Raw genomic sequence first — 19,886 nt, forward strand, 5'->3', positions numbered from 1 at the left:
ACATTCAATTGGGTATGGAAATCTATCTTACCCTACAGGAAAATAGGGGGAGAAGGGAACAAGAGAACAGGGGGATGATAGAGAGGAGGGCAGACTGGGAAAGGGGGTAATCAGAAGTAAATACTTCTGAGGAGGGACAGGGTCAAAAGAAAGAATGGAATAAATGGGAGGGCAGGATAGGATTAAGGGAAATAGTTTTTCACAACATGTCTACTATGGAAGTGTTTTGCATAACTGCACATGTACAACCTATATTGAGGTGCTTGCCTTTTCAATGAGGGTGGGTGGGGAGGGAGGAAGTGAGAAAATTTGAAACCTAAAGTTTTAAAAACATATGTTTAAAAAATATGTTTTCACATGCTACGGGAAATAAGAAATACAGGAAATGGGGTACAGAAGTCTATCCTGCCCTACAGGAAAATAGAAGGGGAAGGAGATAAGAGAAGGAGGGGGGGAAGAAACAGAAGAGAGGACAGACTAGGGGAAGGGATATTCAGGATGCATGCCATCTTGGGGTGGGGGAGGGGTGAGATGGGGTAAAAATTTGGAACTCAAAAACTTGTGGAAGTGAATGTTGAAAACTAAAAATAAATACATTTTATATATATATAGATATAGATATAAAAGAATAGAAAAATGACGAGGCAAAGAAGGGAGCTAAAGCCTCTCCAGACAAAAGGAGCTTCTTGTGCTCTGAGGAACAATGATGCGCATCCACAGCTGGAGAGGACAACTCATAATGGTCAGAGGAAGAGGTGAAAAGTAGTGGCTGACTGACTCCTTATTTAAGGGGACTGAGGGTGCCTTTTGCCAGCTTGACATAAATGAAAGAAATGTCTGCGACTTTCCCAATGGCAGTTATCCTGGACATGAATGAGAACACACAGTAGTTTCTCAAACCTGATGAAAATTAATCCCCAAATGGTAATTCTTGTGGAGACATATGATATTCCCTAAAGCATGAGAACATTAGCATTAGACCTAGAAAGCATTGCTAAAGATAAAAATTTCAGGGATACAAGTAGTGTTTTAATCCCTCCTGCTGACTGAAGGTAGGGCTTCTGGAATAAAAGGAGGATTTAAATATAGAAATAATGACTGGCTCTTGGGCACCTAATAACAGTTAAATTAAAAAAAACAAACCCACATACAAATAGTTGCTTGGAGTTTTAGGAATTTAAACAAGAGGGCTTTTACATCTTCAAGTAGAAGGGGAGTAAAAAAACTGCCTACATAGGAGAGCAGGTACAACATAGGAGAAAAAAGAGCAGAAGAAAGGACTAGACCAGAGGACCAGACCAGAAACCACATTCAAGTAAGCCAGCAATAAAACCCATTGCTTTAGATATCTACATACAGATACACAAAGTATAGATAAAAAAGGGTAAATTTGAGATCCTGACACGAGAAAAGGCCTCACATGCGCCTAATGCTACATTCTCTCTTGAGAAGACACAAACGTAGATGCTTGCTGAATCAAAGTGACCTCAACAGAAATAATGTGTCAGTGATCTGTGATTAGGATATATGGAGATGGACTGGCCTGGGGTCCCAGCAGGGAAAGAACTGATTTTATGTAAAAGGACTGGCAGAATTAGATTTATTGGTAGTGTCAGCAAACACCTTTGTAAATTATATATGTAAGTATATGTCAATATGCATATATATATATATATATATATATCACCCACATACATGTTTCTTTAACATAATGAAATTATATTCTGCATCAGATTAACTGAAAATATCTTTCAAAAGTTATCAACCTTCTATAAAATAAGTATATATTTTCCTTTTATATTTAAGTGAATATGGAAAATCGTGAAGGATATGCATGGTCAAAAAAGGAGAGAGTGCTTATCATATAAGAAGAATAAGAAACACTGAAGAGATGTCCTGAGCGCCATATTTGTAAACTGAAGATAGAAGGGAGTGACGCTGACAATGTGTCCACAACAGTGAGACAGAAGTTTCACCTAAGCAAAGATCTCCAAACCAGGAGAGAGCAGAAAGGAGGGAACATTTAATATCAATAAGCAGTGACCTTTCTAACAATAATTGAGGGCAAAATGATATGCCCTACTCTACTCGGTAGTATGGCTAATTTTCTCAGTGAGAAGCATATCAAAAACCTTTTTAGTTCAACTAAAAATATAAAGAAACAAACATTTCTACAAGTCTTCAGTCCCTTCCAGACTTTTCTCCCTTTCTCCCAGGCTTAATTCCAAAATCTAAAATATATGAAAAATATATCATATCCAGTTCCCCCCACCTGTTGAAGGGTTTAGTTATGAACCACCTAAGGGTGCTTCCCTCCTTCTTCATTTTCTGAAGAGTGGGATACTGATCAGAAGGAGGTCCCTTTGACTATTTGTGGTAACCAGTGACCAGATGAAGGACAAAGTCAAAGTGGTCAAAGAGGGATGGAATGGCCTCAGGAGAATGATTCTCCAGTGATACTACCTACCTCCCCCTTATCTAGTGACTATTGTTCTGCTAAATGAAGTAGCAAGTTAGTCCTAAACAGAGATTTATTACCCTGAGACCCTTTCCTTCATTCAAAATTCCTATAAATGTTACTTCAAAGCCTCAGCTAGAGAGATGTCTAAGGGCACAGAGGAGCTATATCATTTTGGACACTTCTCTAAGATAGAAATACCTGGATTAAAATCATGACAAATTAATAAAAAGCGTTTCTGGAAGATAAGCTTATTCAGCAAAGTATAGTATTAAATTTTTTTTCTGGGGGAAGCTAGATGGCGCAGTGGATAAAACTCTGGCCTTGGAGTCAGGAGGACCTGACTTCAAATCCAGCCTCAGACACTTGACCCTTACTAGCTGTGTGACCCTGGGCAAGCCACTTAACTCCAATTGCCTCACCAAAAAAAAAAAATTTTCCTGGACACCAGTAGAAGACCCAAATACATGGCTTTGGAGTTTACAGACAACTAAGTATTCTTTAAAGAAAGCAATAGAAAGGCCGATAATTTTTAGAGAGGAGAGACTGGATATCCCCACTTATTTTAGAACACTATACTCTGCTGCTTCTCAAGTTTCAAGTCGACCAATAATATGGAGCTCCTTTAAAAACAGAAGATACCTTATTTTAGCTTCAAACTTTCCAGATGGCTGGTGTAACAAAGGAAATAACATCTAAGGACTAATTTTGATAAAGGATCATATGCTCTGCAAGCATTAAAGTATAATTTACAATTTCTATCAGCAAGTATTCATTCGTCCTTAATGATATACGAAGGCCTTTTCTAAGATCTTCTTTTCCTTGCACTATCTGTAGCATTTGATGCTGCGGTTCATGCCCTTCTGTTTCTGTGATGCTGCCCTCCCCCCTCATTCTTCTACTACTCTGACCATACTGTTTCTTTCTCTAGCCTCATTTCATTCTGCTAGAGCTTCAGTCATCACTCTTAAGAGGCTGTTCCCTTCTATAGCTCACCTCTCTCTGATTCCACATAGCCTGGGGTGAGCCACCTAACCTTTCTGAATTTCCATTTCCTCATCACTAAATGAAGGGGTGACACTAGATGATCTCTAAGACTCTAAACCCTGTGTCCTGTTGACCATCTCCATCTGAATGGTCCATCAGCATCACAAACTCCGCAAGTTCAAATATGAAATCAAAAATTTCCCACCAAAATCTGTTCCTCTTCCTCTGAATTTCAACATTGGTTATTGGCACCACCATTTTTCCACTTTTTTTTTAACAGGCCCATCATTCCCTTACTCAAAATCCTGTTTGGCATTTGAAGTCCTCCACACTCTTCCTGCCTTACTGTATGTCATTTCCTTCATGCAATCAATAATCTGGCTACACTGGCCTTCTCACTGTTCCACCAACACAACCATCCATTTCCTATTTCTGAGCCTTTTCATTGGTCGCGCCCCACACCTGGAATGCACTTCTTCCTCATATTTACCTCACAGAATCCCAAAGTTTCTTTTGTGCCTCAGCTCAAAGAGGCAGCTTTTCCCAATTCCCCTCAGCTCTGATGGTACTGTCCCCCCCCCCCAAATTACTTGGTATCTATAGGCTGTCTCTCGCCTGATGGAATGTAACCTCTTTAAGATCAAGAAATGTTTCCCTTTTATCTATGTTATCTGTGGCTCCTGGCTTGCCGATATAACCATATGAGCTCAAATCTTTCCTACTCTTCAAGGCTGAATTCAAAAGTTACATCTTCTCTGTAATGTGTAATTCATTCCCAACTCGCATCTCAACCAGCCAAAAGTAATCCCCTTCCTTTGAAGCTTCATGACATCTATCTCACACATTTTCACAGGCTCTACATGATAGCTATTTTATTCAGTTTAGAAAGTATCAGGGGCCTATTATGTGCTACTGTGCTGGACACCTAGATTATAAAGATGGAGTCAGACACAGTTCTTGCCTTCAAGGAGTTTTTAATTTAACTCACATTTTAGCCTACTTGTTCTCCTACCTGGCTCTCCAAATACATCATAAATTCCTAGGGGACAAAAATTAAGTCTCATTTATCTTTATATCCTCCTCAGTGCCTTCCACATAGTAGCTGTTCAATAAACCGCCATTAAAATGCTGAATTAAATTTGAAGATATTACTTCAGGAAAGTTACATATCTGAATGTGTCTCAGATATGAGTATGTTGAAAAAATGTGTCAGTTACTTCACTCTCTCTTCCAAACAAATAAATTTCCTAGATTTATCATCCAGCTAGCTTCTAATTACCACAAAAAAAGGTAATTCAAAAATCCTAGCACAGGAAAGAAGAAATGAAAAATTATAATCAATCAATCTCATCACCCTCATGCCATACTGTGAACGTAATTAATCTTGTTTATTTAGGAGGGTTCTCAGTGAGAAGCATATCAAAAACCTTTTTAGTTCAACTAAAAATATAAAGAAACAAACATTTCTACAAGTCTTAAGTCCCTTCCAGACTTTTCTCCCTTTCTCCTAGGCTTAATTCCAAAATCTAAGGCCCTGGAATTATTAGATATATGTCAATAATTCATAGGATTATAAATGTTAAATAACTTCCTGTAAAGATTTGAACGCTACCTATAAATATTCTGATTGGGAAACGTAACAAAAGAATTATTCTGGAAAACCTAGCAAAAGAATTATTCCTCTGAATGTTAATATTTGGTTGCTAAGAACTACAACATAATTCAGCAATACTTATTCTCTTACCTATTTTGAATAAAAAGAACTCCCCTTCTGATTCTCTAAAAGCCCAAGTACTTTATAGGAATAGAGTAAAACAATTTAATTGTGTAATAAAAATTTCTTTGAGTTTTGCAATACCTTTTGAGGTACTTAAAATACCAACTCTAATGATTTCAGTTGAAGTAATTAAGATATAAAATGGATTGAATTTCAATCTCAACTAACAGAGGAAACAGAAAATTCTACTAGAATGCTTGTTAATTTAGGGGGAAAAGCTTACTTTTGATTCCATTCAAATGACTCTCCTGACAAAGCTGTATCAAATACTGATTATTCTAAGTGTGATAACTGTACAAGTGTTACAGTATTTTTTTTTTTGGCTAAGGCAATGGGGTTAAGTGACTTGCCCAGGGTCACACAGCTAGTAAGTGTCAAGTGTTTGGTCTGAGGCCGGATTTGAACTCAGGTCCTCCTGAATCCAAGGTCAGTGCTCTATCCACCGCGCCACCTAGCTGCCCCTGAGTATTACAGTATTGAAGGATTCAAAACCTCTTACCCAAGTATGATGTTAAAACCAATCCAAAATACTCTGAAAATGTATGAAAAAAGACTTCTAGTATGGCTTCTAAAATTGGAATTAGTCACACTCACCACCCATACTGAATTTATTCAAGGGAAAGGCGAACACTTCTTTGGCATGCAAAAAGATTTAAGAAAAGTAGAGAAGGGAGCTGTTAATAACAATGTGTTCACTGGAAAGACAATCAAAAGGGGGGAGAACAACAACAGATCCAAGAAGCGAAACCACCAGCCCCAGAAATCAGCTCCTCCAAGGCTCAGATATGATGCCAAAAATAATGCATAAACAAAAAAACCACCCAATACCCCAAGTTGTGACTTTGGCAACTCACTGGTCTAAAAGGCATAAACTAAAACAGAGTTTGAAATTCAAAACTGTTTCTTGGGTAAAACCATAGCACTTTAAATTCAGGAAACATGCTTATTTCTCACCAATCTATGGTGAAAATAAATACATTATTATCCATAAATATATGAAATTCAAAAATTTTCCTTTTCTTCCAAAATAAAAATATTAAAGTTAGAAAGCTTGTTAAGTAATTTTTCATTAGCTCTCCCTGCATTTGTTAATTTCATAGTGATACCTCCAATAGTACAATTAGTGATGTTATTTATATATTTTAAAATTTAATATAAATCCTCAAAAGCCCCAACCAGATTTTGATCAGGCTTCAGATTTCTGATAATTTTTCTCACTGTGTGTTTTTAAGTACCTCAAAAGATATTGCAAAACTCAAAGAAATTTTTATTACACAATTAAATTGTTTTACTCTATTCCTATAAAGTACTTGGGCTTTTAGAGAATCAGAAGGGGAGTTCTTTTTATTCAAAATAGGTAAGAGAATAAGTATTGCTGAATTATGTTGTAGTTCTTACAACCAAATATTAACACTCAGAGGAATAATTCTTTTGCTAGGTTTTCCAGAATAATTCTTTTGTTACGTTTCCCAATCAGAATATTTATAGGTAGCGTTCAAATCTTTACAGGAAGTTATTTAACATTTATAATCCTATGAATTATTGACATATATCTAATAAGCAAAGTCTAATAAAGAGCAACAATGCCCAGCGGACAATGCTAAACCACTGGTGAAAAGGGAAAGAGCCATTAGGTAAATCCTTTCTGTATGAAACCACAATGAATAGATATCACCGAATGTATACTGGCATGTATTAATCTTTTTTATGATAAAGAAAAAAAATCCTTCCATTCAGGATGAATTTGTGAATTTAATTAAGAATAAACAGTGAAAGAGAAGTTCAAATTAATAGTAACAGTTTAACTCTCCTAGAAGAATATCAATTCAAATTACATTTAACTTTCAAAAATCTAAAGTTCATAACATAAAATGAATATAATCTAATGCAACATTTTTGTCAATATCTTAACATAGCTATCACTTATACAGCACTTTAAGGTTTCTAAACTACTCTGCAAATATTATCTCATTTTATCCTCGCAACAACCAAAGGGAGATGCTATTATTATCCGCATTTTACAGATGAGTAAGAAATAGACAGAAGTAAAGTAACTTGCCTAGGCTCAAACAACCAGGAAGTACGTGAGGCTGCATTTGTACTGAATAATTAAGTTATTTAACTTCATATTACAGAAAAAAAAATCTGGTAATTTTAGATAACCGATCACTTTGTATGGCTGAACTGAATGGGTCTTTAACCATCTTGGCTATCATAGGATTATTCTCAATGTACATAGCCAAAAACAGGTAAAATACTGGAAATTACTACTCTACAGGATAGCTAGTACTGCTTATTCTGTAGCACACTTGTAAATAACCAAACTTGCTAATGTATGAATATAAGGCCTTCTCCAAGCCAAGAGAGAAAAAATAGCCTTCACAAAGGGAAGAATACAACTTCAAAAAGAATATGCTTTGACTTGGCTTCTTGGCTTGGCTTCTCAGTGGCAGGTGGGGGAGGTACGGGAGATAATTTGGAACTCAACATTTAAAAACAAACGCTAAAAAACTGATAGAAAGAAAGGTAGATACGCAATAAATAATTATATGAAAACAATACGCTTGACTAACAATATGCTCAGCTATTAGTATCAGGCCTTTTACTGAATGCCCCGATAGAAGCAAAGCAAAGCTAAATCCCCCGGGAAGGAGCAGGGTAAGGCATCTTAGTTACAGGGAAGGCCTGGCTCACCCCTTTTCTAGAAATGATGGAAGAAAGCCGCAAGAACTGAGGGAGACAGAACTGGAACTCTGGAGGTAATGTGGGAATTCTAGAGCAAGTTCTGGCACCAAATCGTTCTATTTCCTCAGGCACATCACATAGATGCTTCAGTTATCACACGTATATGTCATGGGGTTAATGACATAAACTAGGATGCACATACAAGAAATATGTAGTCTCTTGGCCTAGAACTTCAGTCTCTTTCACACAATTTAAAACCAAATAATAACATTTTTAAAAGGAACGGTAAAGACTCATTTTTGCCACTACAATTTGAGAACATCTATATTCCTGAAATTTTATTTCTTTTCTATAATTAAAAGAAAAGTCATGAATAAAGCAATTAATTTAAACAAAATGTAGGTACGTCTCTGAGATCTGCCCTATAAGTCTATAACATCCTTGACCTGAAATACTACCACTAACAAAATCAAAATGCTGTATGAACAGACAAATTACATTTCATTCTATTACAAAAATGAAAGGAATAACAGGAAATGACAGCAGGGTGTTTGATAAGCTCAATTAGCAGGAGGATCAAGTGAGGTGATGACATGCCATTATGACCTCAGGGGTGACAGATGTAATTTTCCATCTGGCTGAATCTGGATTTTCAACACAAACACTGAGACCACCTGCAGTACATTAATATAGAGTTGTCTTTAGCAGTTTCTCAGTATTTTCAGGATTAGCAGTTAACCTAATCATGTCTTTATTTCTTTAAGTTGTGAAAAATGACCACTTCCCATAATCAAAAGTTAAAAATAAAAAGCCACTTATGCCAATTCTATACCAAGGTATAATCACATAAAGTATTTAAAAACCACCTCCAAAAGACATGCCAATTTTTCTAAGAAAATGTGCCTCTGAATTTGAAAAAAAATCAGAACAAACACTGCTACATGATTTTTGAACAGGCATTCCAGTAAAGACAGGGAATTATAGAATCTTGGAGCGAGAAGGGACCCTTAGTCCAAGGATCCTCTCTTTCCGAAGGATGACCCCCCAATCCTCCAATATCCCTGACACTGTGAGTAACCAGCAGCAAAGACCACCACACACACACACGCACACACACACACACAAAGGTTAAGACTAAACTACTGGACTCAAGTAAAGAGCTGAGGACCTTGCTGGCAATCCCCATGTTTTTGATCAAACCAATCTACTGTAACCTCTGAAATGCTGAAAACGTCCTAACAGGCAGATTGGAGGAGAAGATGAGACAGGTGCTCCAAGCTTCCCTTAAGCCATCCGGCATGATATCACATTTTATTTACACACGTGCACAGGTGGCATATCTAGGCCAGATCTATCATATTCACTCCAGCCAATTTAAGCTTTTGACAACTTTATGCCACCAGAACAGCTTTAGTGATGGGCAACTTAGAATTGTTCAGAATAAGTTCAACCAGGCAGCCAGGTGGCTCAGTGGACAGAACGTTGGCCCTGGAGTCAGGAGGACTTGAGTTCAAATCCGATCTCACACCAGACATTGACACTTACTAGCTGTGTGACCCTGGGCAAATCACTTAACCCCATTGCCTAGCCCCCCCCAAAAAACAAAAACAAACAAACAACAGAATAAGTTCAATTTTGGATAACTGTAATTGTTGAGAATTTCTTACTTAAAATGGAAAGAACAACACAACCGAATGCTTTCTAATTATAATGGCCAAACTTGGTTCCAAAGAGGAGATACGAACTCATCACCCCCTGTTTCTTTGCAGAGGTACAGGCCCATGAATATGAAATATGGCACAGAATGCCTGACTTTTTCTTTTCTTTCTTCTTTATAAAAAATTCTTAATTATGAAGATGGCTCTCTGGGAAGGAGGGGGTTAGGGAAGGAACACTGTGGAAAATGGAGGTGATACAAAAACAAGATACCAACAAAAATTATTTCCAAAAGCAAGAATTTTTATTCTGGGTCAAAATCCACCTTAACTTACATCCACTGGTCATAGTTCTGTTCTATAAGGCTAAACATAAATCAATTTTTAAAACACTTGTTAAGTGCCTCCTATGAAGCACTGTTGTGGAACTTCCAACCAAACTGGAAAGTTGTAGAAAAGTCCAGCTCTCCCACTTATACTACTGCAAATATCAGAAAAGGATTCCAGAAAGACAAAAATAAAGAAAGTAAAAGGAAAACAGAAGTCCTTCCATCCAGTCCTCGGAGACCAAGGGTAGTGGGCAGAGGGGTAATACCATGAAAGCTAGCTTGATTTGGGTAAATGCAGAAGCCAGAGGGGCCAGTGAGAAGAGCTAGAAGAGCTAGGGAAACCAATTCAAGCTCAGCCAACCACGGAAGCTTATGGAGGCAGTAATAATCCAGGGAAGCCAGCTCCAGCTCAGGGAAACTAACAGGAGTCTCAGGTCCTGAAAAGCCAGTGCTCCAAAAAGTGAAGCTGCTGCAGGCCAGAGTGAACACCAGCAAGAGGGGCCTAGAAGTCAGGGACAAAACCAATCCCCTTAGCCCACTAGGAGGCGAGATTCAAAAGACTAGACGAAATAGCAGGTGATTGTTGTTTAGTTGTTTCAGTCATGTCCTTCTCTTCATGACCCCACATGGGCTTTCCTTGGCAAAGGTACTGGAGTAGTTCACCATTTCCTTCTCCAGCTCATTTTACAGATGAGGAAACTGAGGCAAACAGGGTTAAGTGACTTAGCCAGGGTCACACAAGCTAGTAAGTGTCTAAGGCCAGATGTGAACTTAGGAAGATGAGTCTTCCTGATTCCAAGCCTGATGCAACATCCACTGTGCCACTTAGCTCCCTAAGAAATGGGCAAATCACAGCGGGTACCAGTATGGGGACAGGGAGGGCACCAGTGTGGGGACAGGGAGGGCTACGAAGGAGACATAAGACCAGCATCATCTGTAATCCACTGGGGCCTTTCATGGACACACTACGGAAGAGAACTTCCAACTGGGGACCGTGCAAGAAGCAGACAGAGGCCAGCTAAGACCAGAACACACAGTGTCCCCGGCCACTAGGAGACTGGAACAGAAGCCGGGGGGGGGGGGGGTCCTAAGACCAACTATGTGATTGAGATCAACAGCAGCAGCAGAATCCAGAGTACAAAGGAGACAAGACCAAGTAAAGCTTGGCCAGCCCATTAAGGAGGACTGACTTGAACACGCAATCCTCATCCAAAAACTGATGCCGAAAACACAAGCTAAGAGAAGAAAATACCAAACGCAATGAAGAAATGCTAGGGGTTGAGAGAAGCTCATGAGGCAAAACCTAGAAGAGAATAACCTACAACAACAGGCAGAACCTCAAAGAAAAAGATGGCTTAGCCAAAAGTACACTGATGGGGATGAGAAGAAACATTGCAAGAGAGAAAAATGAAATTATAAAAGAAGAATTTGGGCGGAAAATTGAAAGGAGAATAAATAGCTTGGAACAAAAGATAGAATACCTTACCCAAGCAGTAGAACAATAAGAACTCAATGATTCCCTAACACAAGAAACATCAGTTTAAAAAAAGGAGGTGAGTGAGGAAATGGGGGTGGGGGTGAGGAAGTTCTTAAATATAAAAAGACCTGACCTGAAAAACAAGTCAAGGAGCAATGATTTAAGACTTATTAGACTGCCTGAAAACCAAGACCAAAAAAACTTGGATAACATGTTTCAAGAAATTATACAGTAAAACTGCCTAGATTTATTAGAACTAGAGAGAAAAGTCTGAAAATTGAAAAAAATTCACCATTCCTGAAGAAATGATGCATTTAAAACACTCACGAACATCACAGCCAGAATCTAGAGCTTCCAAACCAAAGAAAAAAATGCATACTGTAATCAGCCATAAAGAAAGAGGTCAAGTAATCACAATCAGGATCACACAAGACTCGGCAGCAACAACCACAAAAGAAGAGAAAAAATATCCCCAAAGGCAAAAGATAGAGGCTCATAAGTAAGAATAACTTACCCTGAAAAACTGAATATAATCCTTGGAGGGGAATTGGGAATGGATCTTTGATAGGGCAGAGAACATTTAATCATTCCTAATGAAGGAATGAAAGCCGAGAAGAAACTTTGAAATACAAACACACAGGATTCATGAGAAAACAACGTAAAAGAAAACAACTCCGAATGACTTCAGAAGTACAATCAGATCAAGCACAGTTCCAAAATGATGGTGAGTCATGCTTCCCACTTCTTGGCAATCAGAGGCACAAGAAACTTACATTTTACGGCATGGTTAATGTACGCACTTGTTCTATGTTATTTATAATAAGGAATCACTTTTCAAGGGAGGGGAAGCTTGGGAGAGGATAGTGATAGCAATTTGAAAAAAGCAAGAAAAGAAAGAGGCATTAATGCAACATTAACAAAATACAGAACAGAGACAAAAAAGTTCAGAAGGAGACACAGTAGGGCAATGTTGGAAATAACCTGTTAAATTTGAAATGTAAAACAATAAGCTAGGTGCTAGTGGCACAAATAAGACAGTTTTTACCTTCAGACAGCTTACATTATGCTGGAGGGAAAGAAAAAGAGATGCAACATGTACACAGAGAAGTAAATAGCAAGGCAGCCCTGAGCCTATGTCTGAAGGAAGCTAGGCATTCAGGTATTTGAAGACAGCTGTCATTTCCCTTTTCCAGGCTAAATATCACTTATTCTTTCAACTGACTCTTACACGACAACCTCACACAGTTCTTAGTTAACACAGAACAGCTTGTGAAACGGAAGGCTCTAAAACTTGTGGAAAAGAGTTAAAGGTGGTACATGGAACAGAACCCTGGATTGAACATCAGGAAGGCACGGGATCAAATCTGGGTTCTGGTCCTCATTACCTGTACAGCCTTGGGCAAGCTGTTTAACCTCTCTGGGTCTCAGTTTCCTCATCTGTAAAGAGGGCTTGGACTCGTTGACCTATAAAGTCACTTTCAACTAGAAATCTATGCTTTCACGAATCCTTTAAATCTATGATCCACAGAACAAATAATCCAGATTCTTGACCAAATTAAACTTATGTTGCATCTTCAGACTTAACATATTTCTTATTTCTTGAATAAAATGGAACATATAAAACCCATAAAAGGCCAGATTTCCATTTGTGATTGATTGTTCTACACACTATTAGTTACATGTGTTTGTGTTTTTAAGAATTACCCCCAAACATTTGCTACTAAGTGTCCTAACAGAATGCTGGATCTGACTTCCCTTGAATCTGTATTAGCACTGTGAGCCTCAGCAAGACACTAAACCTATCAGCTTCAGTCTCCTCTACTGTAAAATGGAGATAATAATAGCACATATCCACCAGGGTTTTTGTGAGGATCGAGTGAAATAATATATCAAAGAGGGCTCTGAGATCCTTAAATACCATATAAATGCAGCTATCATTACTATATTCTAAAGGCTCTGGATGATGGACACTTTGTGCAGTCAACACAGGGGGCCAATGGTTATACTTTTCTTCTCAGATCTTTTAACTATAAGCATATCTCTTAATATTAATAGCTAAAGAAATGCTGGGGCAGCTAGATGGCACAGTGGATACAGCACTGGCCCTGGAGTCAGGAAGACCCGAGTTCAAATGCGGCCTCAGACCAAACATTTGACACTTACTAGCTGTGTGACTCTGGGCAAGTCACTTAACCCCAACTGCCTTGCCAAAAAAAAACAAAAAGAAAAAAAAGAAATGCTCAACAAGACATATGTTCTGAAATGTGCAATGTGAACAGTAAGAACAGTAGCACTGGATGCACACAATCAGCAGCTCTGCCATACAATGTACACGCATTAAGATTTTAAATTCTACCAACAATTCAATGCTAATTTGATTAACTAAACAGTTAACAGGCAGCTGCCTGCATCTCTTTCCCTATGGAAACACAGCTCATCCTTACTGACATTTTCATTTTTAGGTACTGGTGGATTTCAGTTCCAATAACATTCAGTAAGTCCTTGAGATTATTTCACTTTTAGCTCCAAGATGTTCAGAAAATAGGCTACCTTCCAATATTTGCACACATGCATACTCCCGAGCACAGCAATATAACTGTCAAAATCTTTTGGAGACGCCCTCTTTCCCAGAGCTAAGGCCCTGTAAGCAGGCTGTGCCCCGAGCTTGGCATAACAACAATCCTTTGCGCTCTGGATGATCTCACCCTCTGGCAAAGTGTACTGCTTTGACCAGCGCCAGGTGTGCACTGAGGGATTTACGGTTGAGCTCCCCCTATTTCCCAGGGACCTGACAGCCAACATCTATCACATCTCTTGACACGCTCACAATCCCTGTTCCTTGTAACTGCCAAATGAACCAAACCTGGTACTGCACTTCTGTACCCTGCTGTGAGACAATCAACTTAGAGACTGTTCCCACAGGACCCAAGAACGCCTGCATTGTCCACGCATGAACCTGATGTGGGAAATGCTACTAGAGATCTGAGAATGATTACATCATGGTCCAGCCCACTTGCAGTTTTTCATGCCTTGCCCCAGCAGGTTAAGCCCTCCTTCTTAAGAGGGGGGGCTTCCACCGGCAAGCATCGTTTTCCTCATCCTGAAATTAATTCAAGGTGTTTGTGTCCTGACTCTCCTGTCTCTAGCCTGCTTCGTGTGGCTCTAGCCACCCCCAGGGTAGAGGCCAGTTCCAGTCCAGCTGACATAACTTACTTGACTTTCTGAATCCATATGCAGTAGTCTGAGATATAGAGATCATTTAGAATATAGGCGGGGTCATTTTCTTGAAAAATTTTGTGAATATCCAAGAGACATTTCAAAATAGCACTTCTTCCTGGAGAAATACAGAAAATACAAAATCACAACGTTATCTCAAAAAGGCTAGAGATGTCCAATTTTTCTTATACTTAAAATTTAAAACTTATTGGGAACAGGGCAAAAGAAGAGTATATAACACAATTTGTACAGACCAATGTCCTAAGACTTAGAATGTCTTCGTATTGCTTTATTATTGCTTGAGAACACAGTGGTACTATCTGAACTTTATCAGATGTATTTGTTCCATTATGACCCATGCCTGGAATGTACTCACTTCTCAATCCCACCTTTTCCTTTAAGAGGCAGAAGGCAAATACCACCTGCTTACTTTGTATTTATTCTCTCTATATATGTCCTACATATACATATATATGTACTTTTTGTTTCCCTGATTAGAATATAAATTTTCTCAGAGCAAGGAAGGCCGCATTCTTTTTATTTGTAGCTCCAGTACTTACCACAGTATCTGTCACACAGCAAGCATTTAACAAACACTTGCTAACTGATTGAAATAATTCCTTTTCACTACTTAGGAATAACTACATTTTTATCTTCCCTAATCTTCATATAGATAGCCTACGTAAACCAACATAGTTTCAAAACATCATTAAAACATGACAAAACCCCACTATAATGTGGTTCATTTAAAAGTATGCACTTTAAATTGCTTCACATGGAGACAGCAGCTCCAACATTACTAAAACGTCAAGAGAAATGGTTCCATTTGTGTGGCCACTTCTTCCATTGACAAAGCACCTCCATTCTTTAGTGGACTGATTTGTGAACTGCTGTGGTAGCCAACCTCCTGATAATGAGTCTCTCCAAAACCAGGCTGGTCCTCAGAGGACGGATACCTAGTCTCTGCTCACATATTTGAAGCTTTTCCCATCTGGTAAGACTTGCTGGATCTTATAATCAGCTAAAGTAACCTTTGAGAATCCAGAATCCAGAATCCACCTCCTCGCCACAAGACATCAGAGTAAGGTTTTAGTGGATACTGGATAAACAATGTTAAAAGCAAGCAAATGCTACAATTCAACAAGAATTCTCCATATTCATAAGTTCATGAGATTCTTTTAAATGTAATAATTATGTGGCAAATCACAAAATCAGCAGCACAACTACTTCCTTTCATCTACAAAACAGAGTACTTTGCCTTATGCTTTGCTTAATGGTGATAAAACATAAAGTGTATATGAATTTCAGGATGATACTAAATAATCCCACGATCATTTCCAGTCATAACATGCTAGATATCAAGACCTTAAAGCACCCCGACTCACTACCACTGAACAACGGCAGCACAAGCCACACAGAGCGCCGAGGAAACGAAAACGAGCCTTCCTGACTCCACACCCAGTGCTTGGCCCACTGCACCGGGCAGCTGCCCCCTCCCCTTCTGTGTTGCTGTGCACTCTTCCCATGTGAGAAGGACAACACCTTGAGGGCAAGGACTGTCTTTCTTTCTGCTTACATGTGTACCCAGCACTTAGTCTAATGTCTGGCACAAAGTAAGAGATTAATAAATGACTATTCCAAGCCAGGAAAACTTGGACAATAACCAAGGTAGCCATTTTCATGATAAGATTCTCCAGAATCCATCAACTAACATGCAAAGGATTGCCAACTAATCTGACTGTTCTTACCTTAACCCTGTCCAGAGAAAGAAAACATTTATAGGCAGTATGAACATTTTACTTTACAGAGAATTAAGAGTTCTCAAAGTTAGAGGTACATAGTATTTATGAAAATACATCATTCCTACCACATCACAAGTTGTATGGTTAATAATCCCTCTGATTACTTGACATATCTGCTCCCCTCACTGCCTTTTCGTCCAAGAAAAGGGAGATTTTTCAGTTTCCGACTTCCTGGGTTAATTTCTATCAGTCTTACAGTCTCATTGTGAATGTGAGACAAGTTCAGACTGTTCTAAATTAGGTCAAATTGGCTGTTTAGAATCATGTGTTATTAACAGACTTGTCTGGGAGACAATGTGTATTGTCACAATGACCAGCAAGAAACCTATGAAGTCTCTTAACTCCAGGCAATTAAAAATTATCGAGGTCCTAAATCTGGGCATGCTTCTGTAGGATTTTAATTCAATCAATTAAGCAGGCAAGTATCAATTAAACACCTGTTATATACTAGGCACTGTCCTAGGTACAAACTAAGCTTTCCCAGTTTCTACCTTTATTTTTAGTTATTTACATTGTATAGCTGACTCTATGTACGCTACTGTGTGCCTAGTCCCGCCCTCTAGAAGTTCCAACAATACAGGGCACTGAGAACTAACTGATGTTGAAAAGGGGCTGAATCATTATTGATGATTTGGACAATAGTTTATGCATAGCGCCTTTAGAGAAAATCACTTCCAAATACAAATAAACTCTTCCAACTATTTTAAAGATAACTATGGTTATGTCTGTATACTGTGCATTCTAGAAATATGTTTGGACCATAAGGATGGCTAGATAAATTATTTTAACCTCAATCTTAGTAATAGTCTCATTTCTAGCAAAAGATCACAGATCAAAAACAGACCTCTTAGGACATAGCAAATCTTTGAAATTATTTTCCTGTTACTTTAAAGAACATTTGTCTATATCCTCTGAAAGGAACTGAAAGACCATCTAAATATAATTTGAATAAATACCCAAAAAGGGGGTAGGGGGATTAAAAACCCCGGCAAATTAATCAAAGTTAAGAAAGGTTAAGTGCGATAATTTTCCATTAATTCAGGGCACTGGTAAGAAATTACACATGTGAAATCACAACATTAAAACATGCACAATAAAGTATTATGAGAGCTTCTGTATACATGTAGTTGCAATTTGAAGTCCTTCTATTTTACAATATATTAAACAATAAGCATTTCTTCTGAGCCCTCTCCACGTAAGGCACTTGCTAGCCTCTGGGAACACACAGACTCAAACAAAACAATCCCCATTCTGAAGGAGAATACCTTTTTTCTGAGAAACTACAACAAGTAAACAGATAAACAAATGCCAGCTAATCAGAGAAGGAAAAGAGAACTGATGAGGGGAATGATCAAGAAAAACTCGGCAGAGGAGGGGAACCGCAGCTGAGCCAGTGTGGAGTCTAGGCTTCGGGGCCAGCTCCTCTGAACACACAAGAGACAGGGAGGAGACTGTGTGGAACAATAAGATGGGAATTGAGGCTAGAAAGGTCCCTCGGAGTCAGACTGTAGAAAAACCTTGATAGCCAGGTGGAGAAATCAGCATTTTATTCTAGAGGAAACAGGGAGACACTGAAGGTTTTAGGGAAAGTAAGTGATACAATTAAACCTGTACCTTAAGAAGATGATAGCAGAAGAGGAAGAGGAAGAAACTGGAATGATTAGGAGGCTATCACAAGAGTCAATCCATCAATCAATAAGCATCTATTAAGAGCCTACTATGTGCCCCACATTATTCTAGGCACTGGGGAAACCACGACAAACAGTCACTGACCCGAAAGGACTTACAATCCAGCTGTGGGGGACAATCAGTACATACAGAGGTGTGTTTAAAGGAGACCCAAAGTGATTGGGGCAGGAAGCAAGAAAGGGCTCATTCAGAAGGCAGAACTTGAGCTAAGCCTTGGATGAAACTAGTCCAGCTGACAGGACATAAGGACCTAACCCAGGCTGCTAGCTATGTAAGCTGAGAGAAAGGGAAAGCTCCACAAATTATTATGCAGGTGGAACCGACAAATACTGGCACAGAATTAAATAATGAGTGCAGTGAAGGAAAAAGAAGAGCTGAACATAAAAACAATCTGAGGTTGCAAACCTGGATGATGGAGCTGATGGTACAACCCTTAACAGAAATAAGGACGTTTGGAGGAGGAATCGATTTGGGGCAAAAGGAAGAGCATCAGTTCCTTATTGGATATGTTAAGTTTGAGATGTCTAGGATAAGATAAGACGTCTAGCTGGAGACATACAGCAGACAGTTAAGAATGCACAGGTGGAGTTTGAAATATTAGGGGCTAGACAGATACAGATTCGGAAGAAAGAACCGAATCCATGGGAGCAGATGAGAATACCAAGGAGGAAACTGCAGAGAGATAAGGCCACAGCCTTGAGATACTCAGATGTAGGGGACAAAAGACAAGATAATGATCAAGCAAAGAAGATCCTGGTAGACAGGAAGAGAACCAGAAGCGAGCAGTACCATGGAAGCTCAGGGGAGACAGAATATCCAGGAGGTGGTGGTTCAGCAGCATGAAAACAGCACAAAGCAAAGTGAGAGAAAGCCATAAAAGACAAAATAATATGTAAAATCATTTATAGAAGGAAAAAACATCATCACAAATCTCTTTCACATGAATTCTACAAAAGATATTTTATTTATTTTTCGTGACTTGAAAGTATACACATCAATACTAGAGAAAGGTGATAATAACATAGATTACAAACTATTTTATCAGATTTTAACTTGGCATTATTTTGGTTAAAATCAAAGTTTCTCATTTTTAAAATTTTAGACAAAAATTATTTTCTCTCTCCCTCTCTCTCTCTCTCTCTCTGTGTGTCTCAAAGACTGGGTCTCCCCAACTGGCCCAGCCCAGCTAGAAGTACAGCGGTTACTCAGGCGCCTGATCTTATGATTGGCAAGGACCTCCGACCTGCTCCTTAGGTAACCTGGTGGTCCCCATCTTCCCGGGGTTAGGCAGACTGATGCCAAACTTAGTTTGGACACCAAGTCTGCATAGCCCACTGAAGCTCAGAACTCCCAATTCCAAGAGATCCAACAGCCTCAGGTTTCCCAGCAGCTGGTTTTATAAGTGCAAGCCGCCACACCCAGTCTTTTTGTTTTCTTTTTCTCACTGAATCAGCAACAACATATATGAAAATTGTTTTTTGGGAATCCTGGCTGTATTACTATTAATTTATTTTCATATTCTTAAAATGACCTGCATAATGAAATTACCCAAAATTATATAACAGTCATCATTTAGCAAAAAGTAATGGAGAGCTACATAGACACACACACTAATTTTTTAAACTTTCATTATTAAAAGGCCGTATGAAAGAAAGAATAGAAGAATTTAAATTGGTTGTTTACAACCTGACATCCAATTTCATAGCCAAATAACATAAGGAGGGGAGGAAGTGAAAGGAGCAACAAGGAATGGAGAGATGGGGGACAGGGAAGGGAAGGAAGAGAGGAAGGGAGGAGCCCAATACTTTTGT

The 19,886-nt window shown here is 38.7% G+C and overlaps 1 protein-coding gene across 1 annotated transcript in view; it reads right to left on the bottom strand.

The window, feature by feature from the left end:
* SHQ1 (SHQ1, H/ACA ribonucleoprotein assembly factor) overlaps positions 1 to 19,886 on the bottom strand; it is a 108,136-nt gene that overhangs the window by 30,306 nt on the left and 57,944 nt on the right. Inside the window, exon 10 of the mRNA XM_021007571.2 lies at positions 14,582 to 14,702. Within this exon, the coding sequence (XP_020863230.1) occupies positions 14,582 to 14,702 (121 nt within the window). The remainder of the gene's footprint in view (positions 1 to 14,581; positions 14,703 to 19,886) is intronic.

The sequence above is a fragment of the Phascolarctos cinereus genome, unplaced genomic scaffold, assembly GCF_003287225.1.
Source record: "Phascolarctos cinereus isolate Bilbo 61053 unplaced genomic scaffold, phaCin_HiC Scaffold_4;HRSCAF=312, whole genome shotgun sequence".
Lineage (NCBI taxonomy): Eukaryota > Metazoa > Chordata > Mammalia > Diprotodontia > Phascolarctidae > Phascolarctos > Phascolarctos cinereus.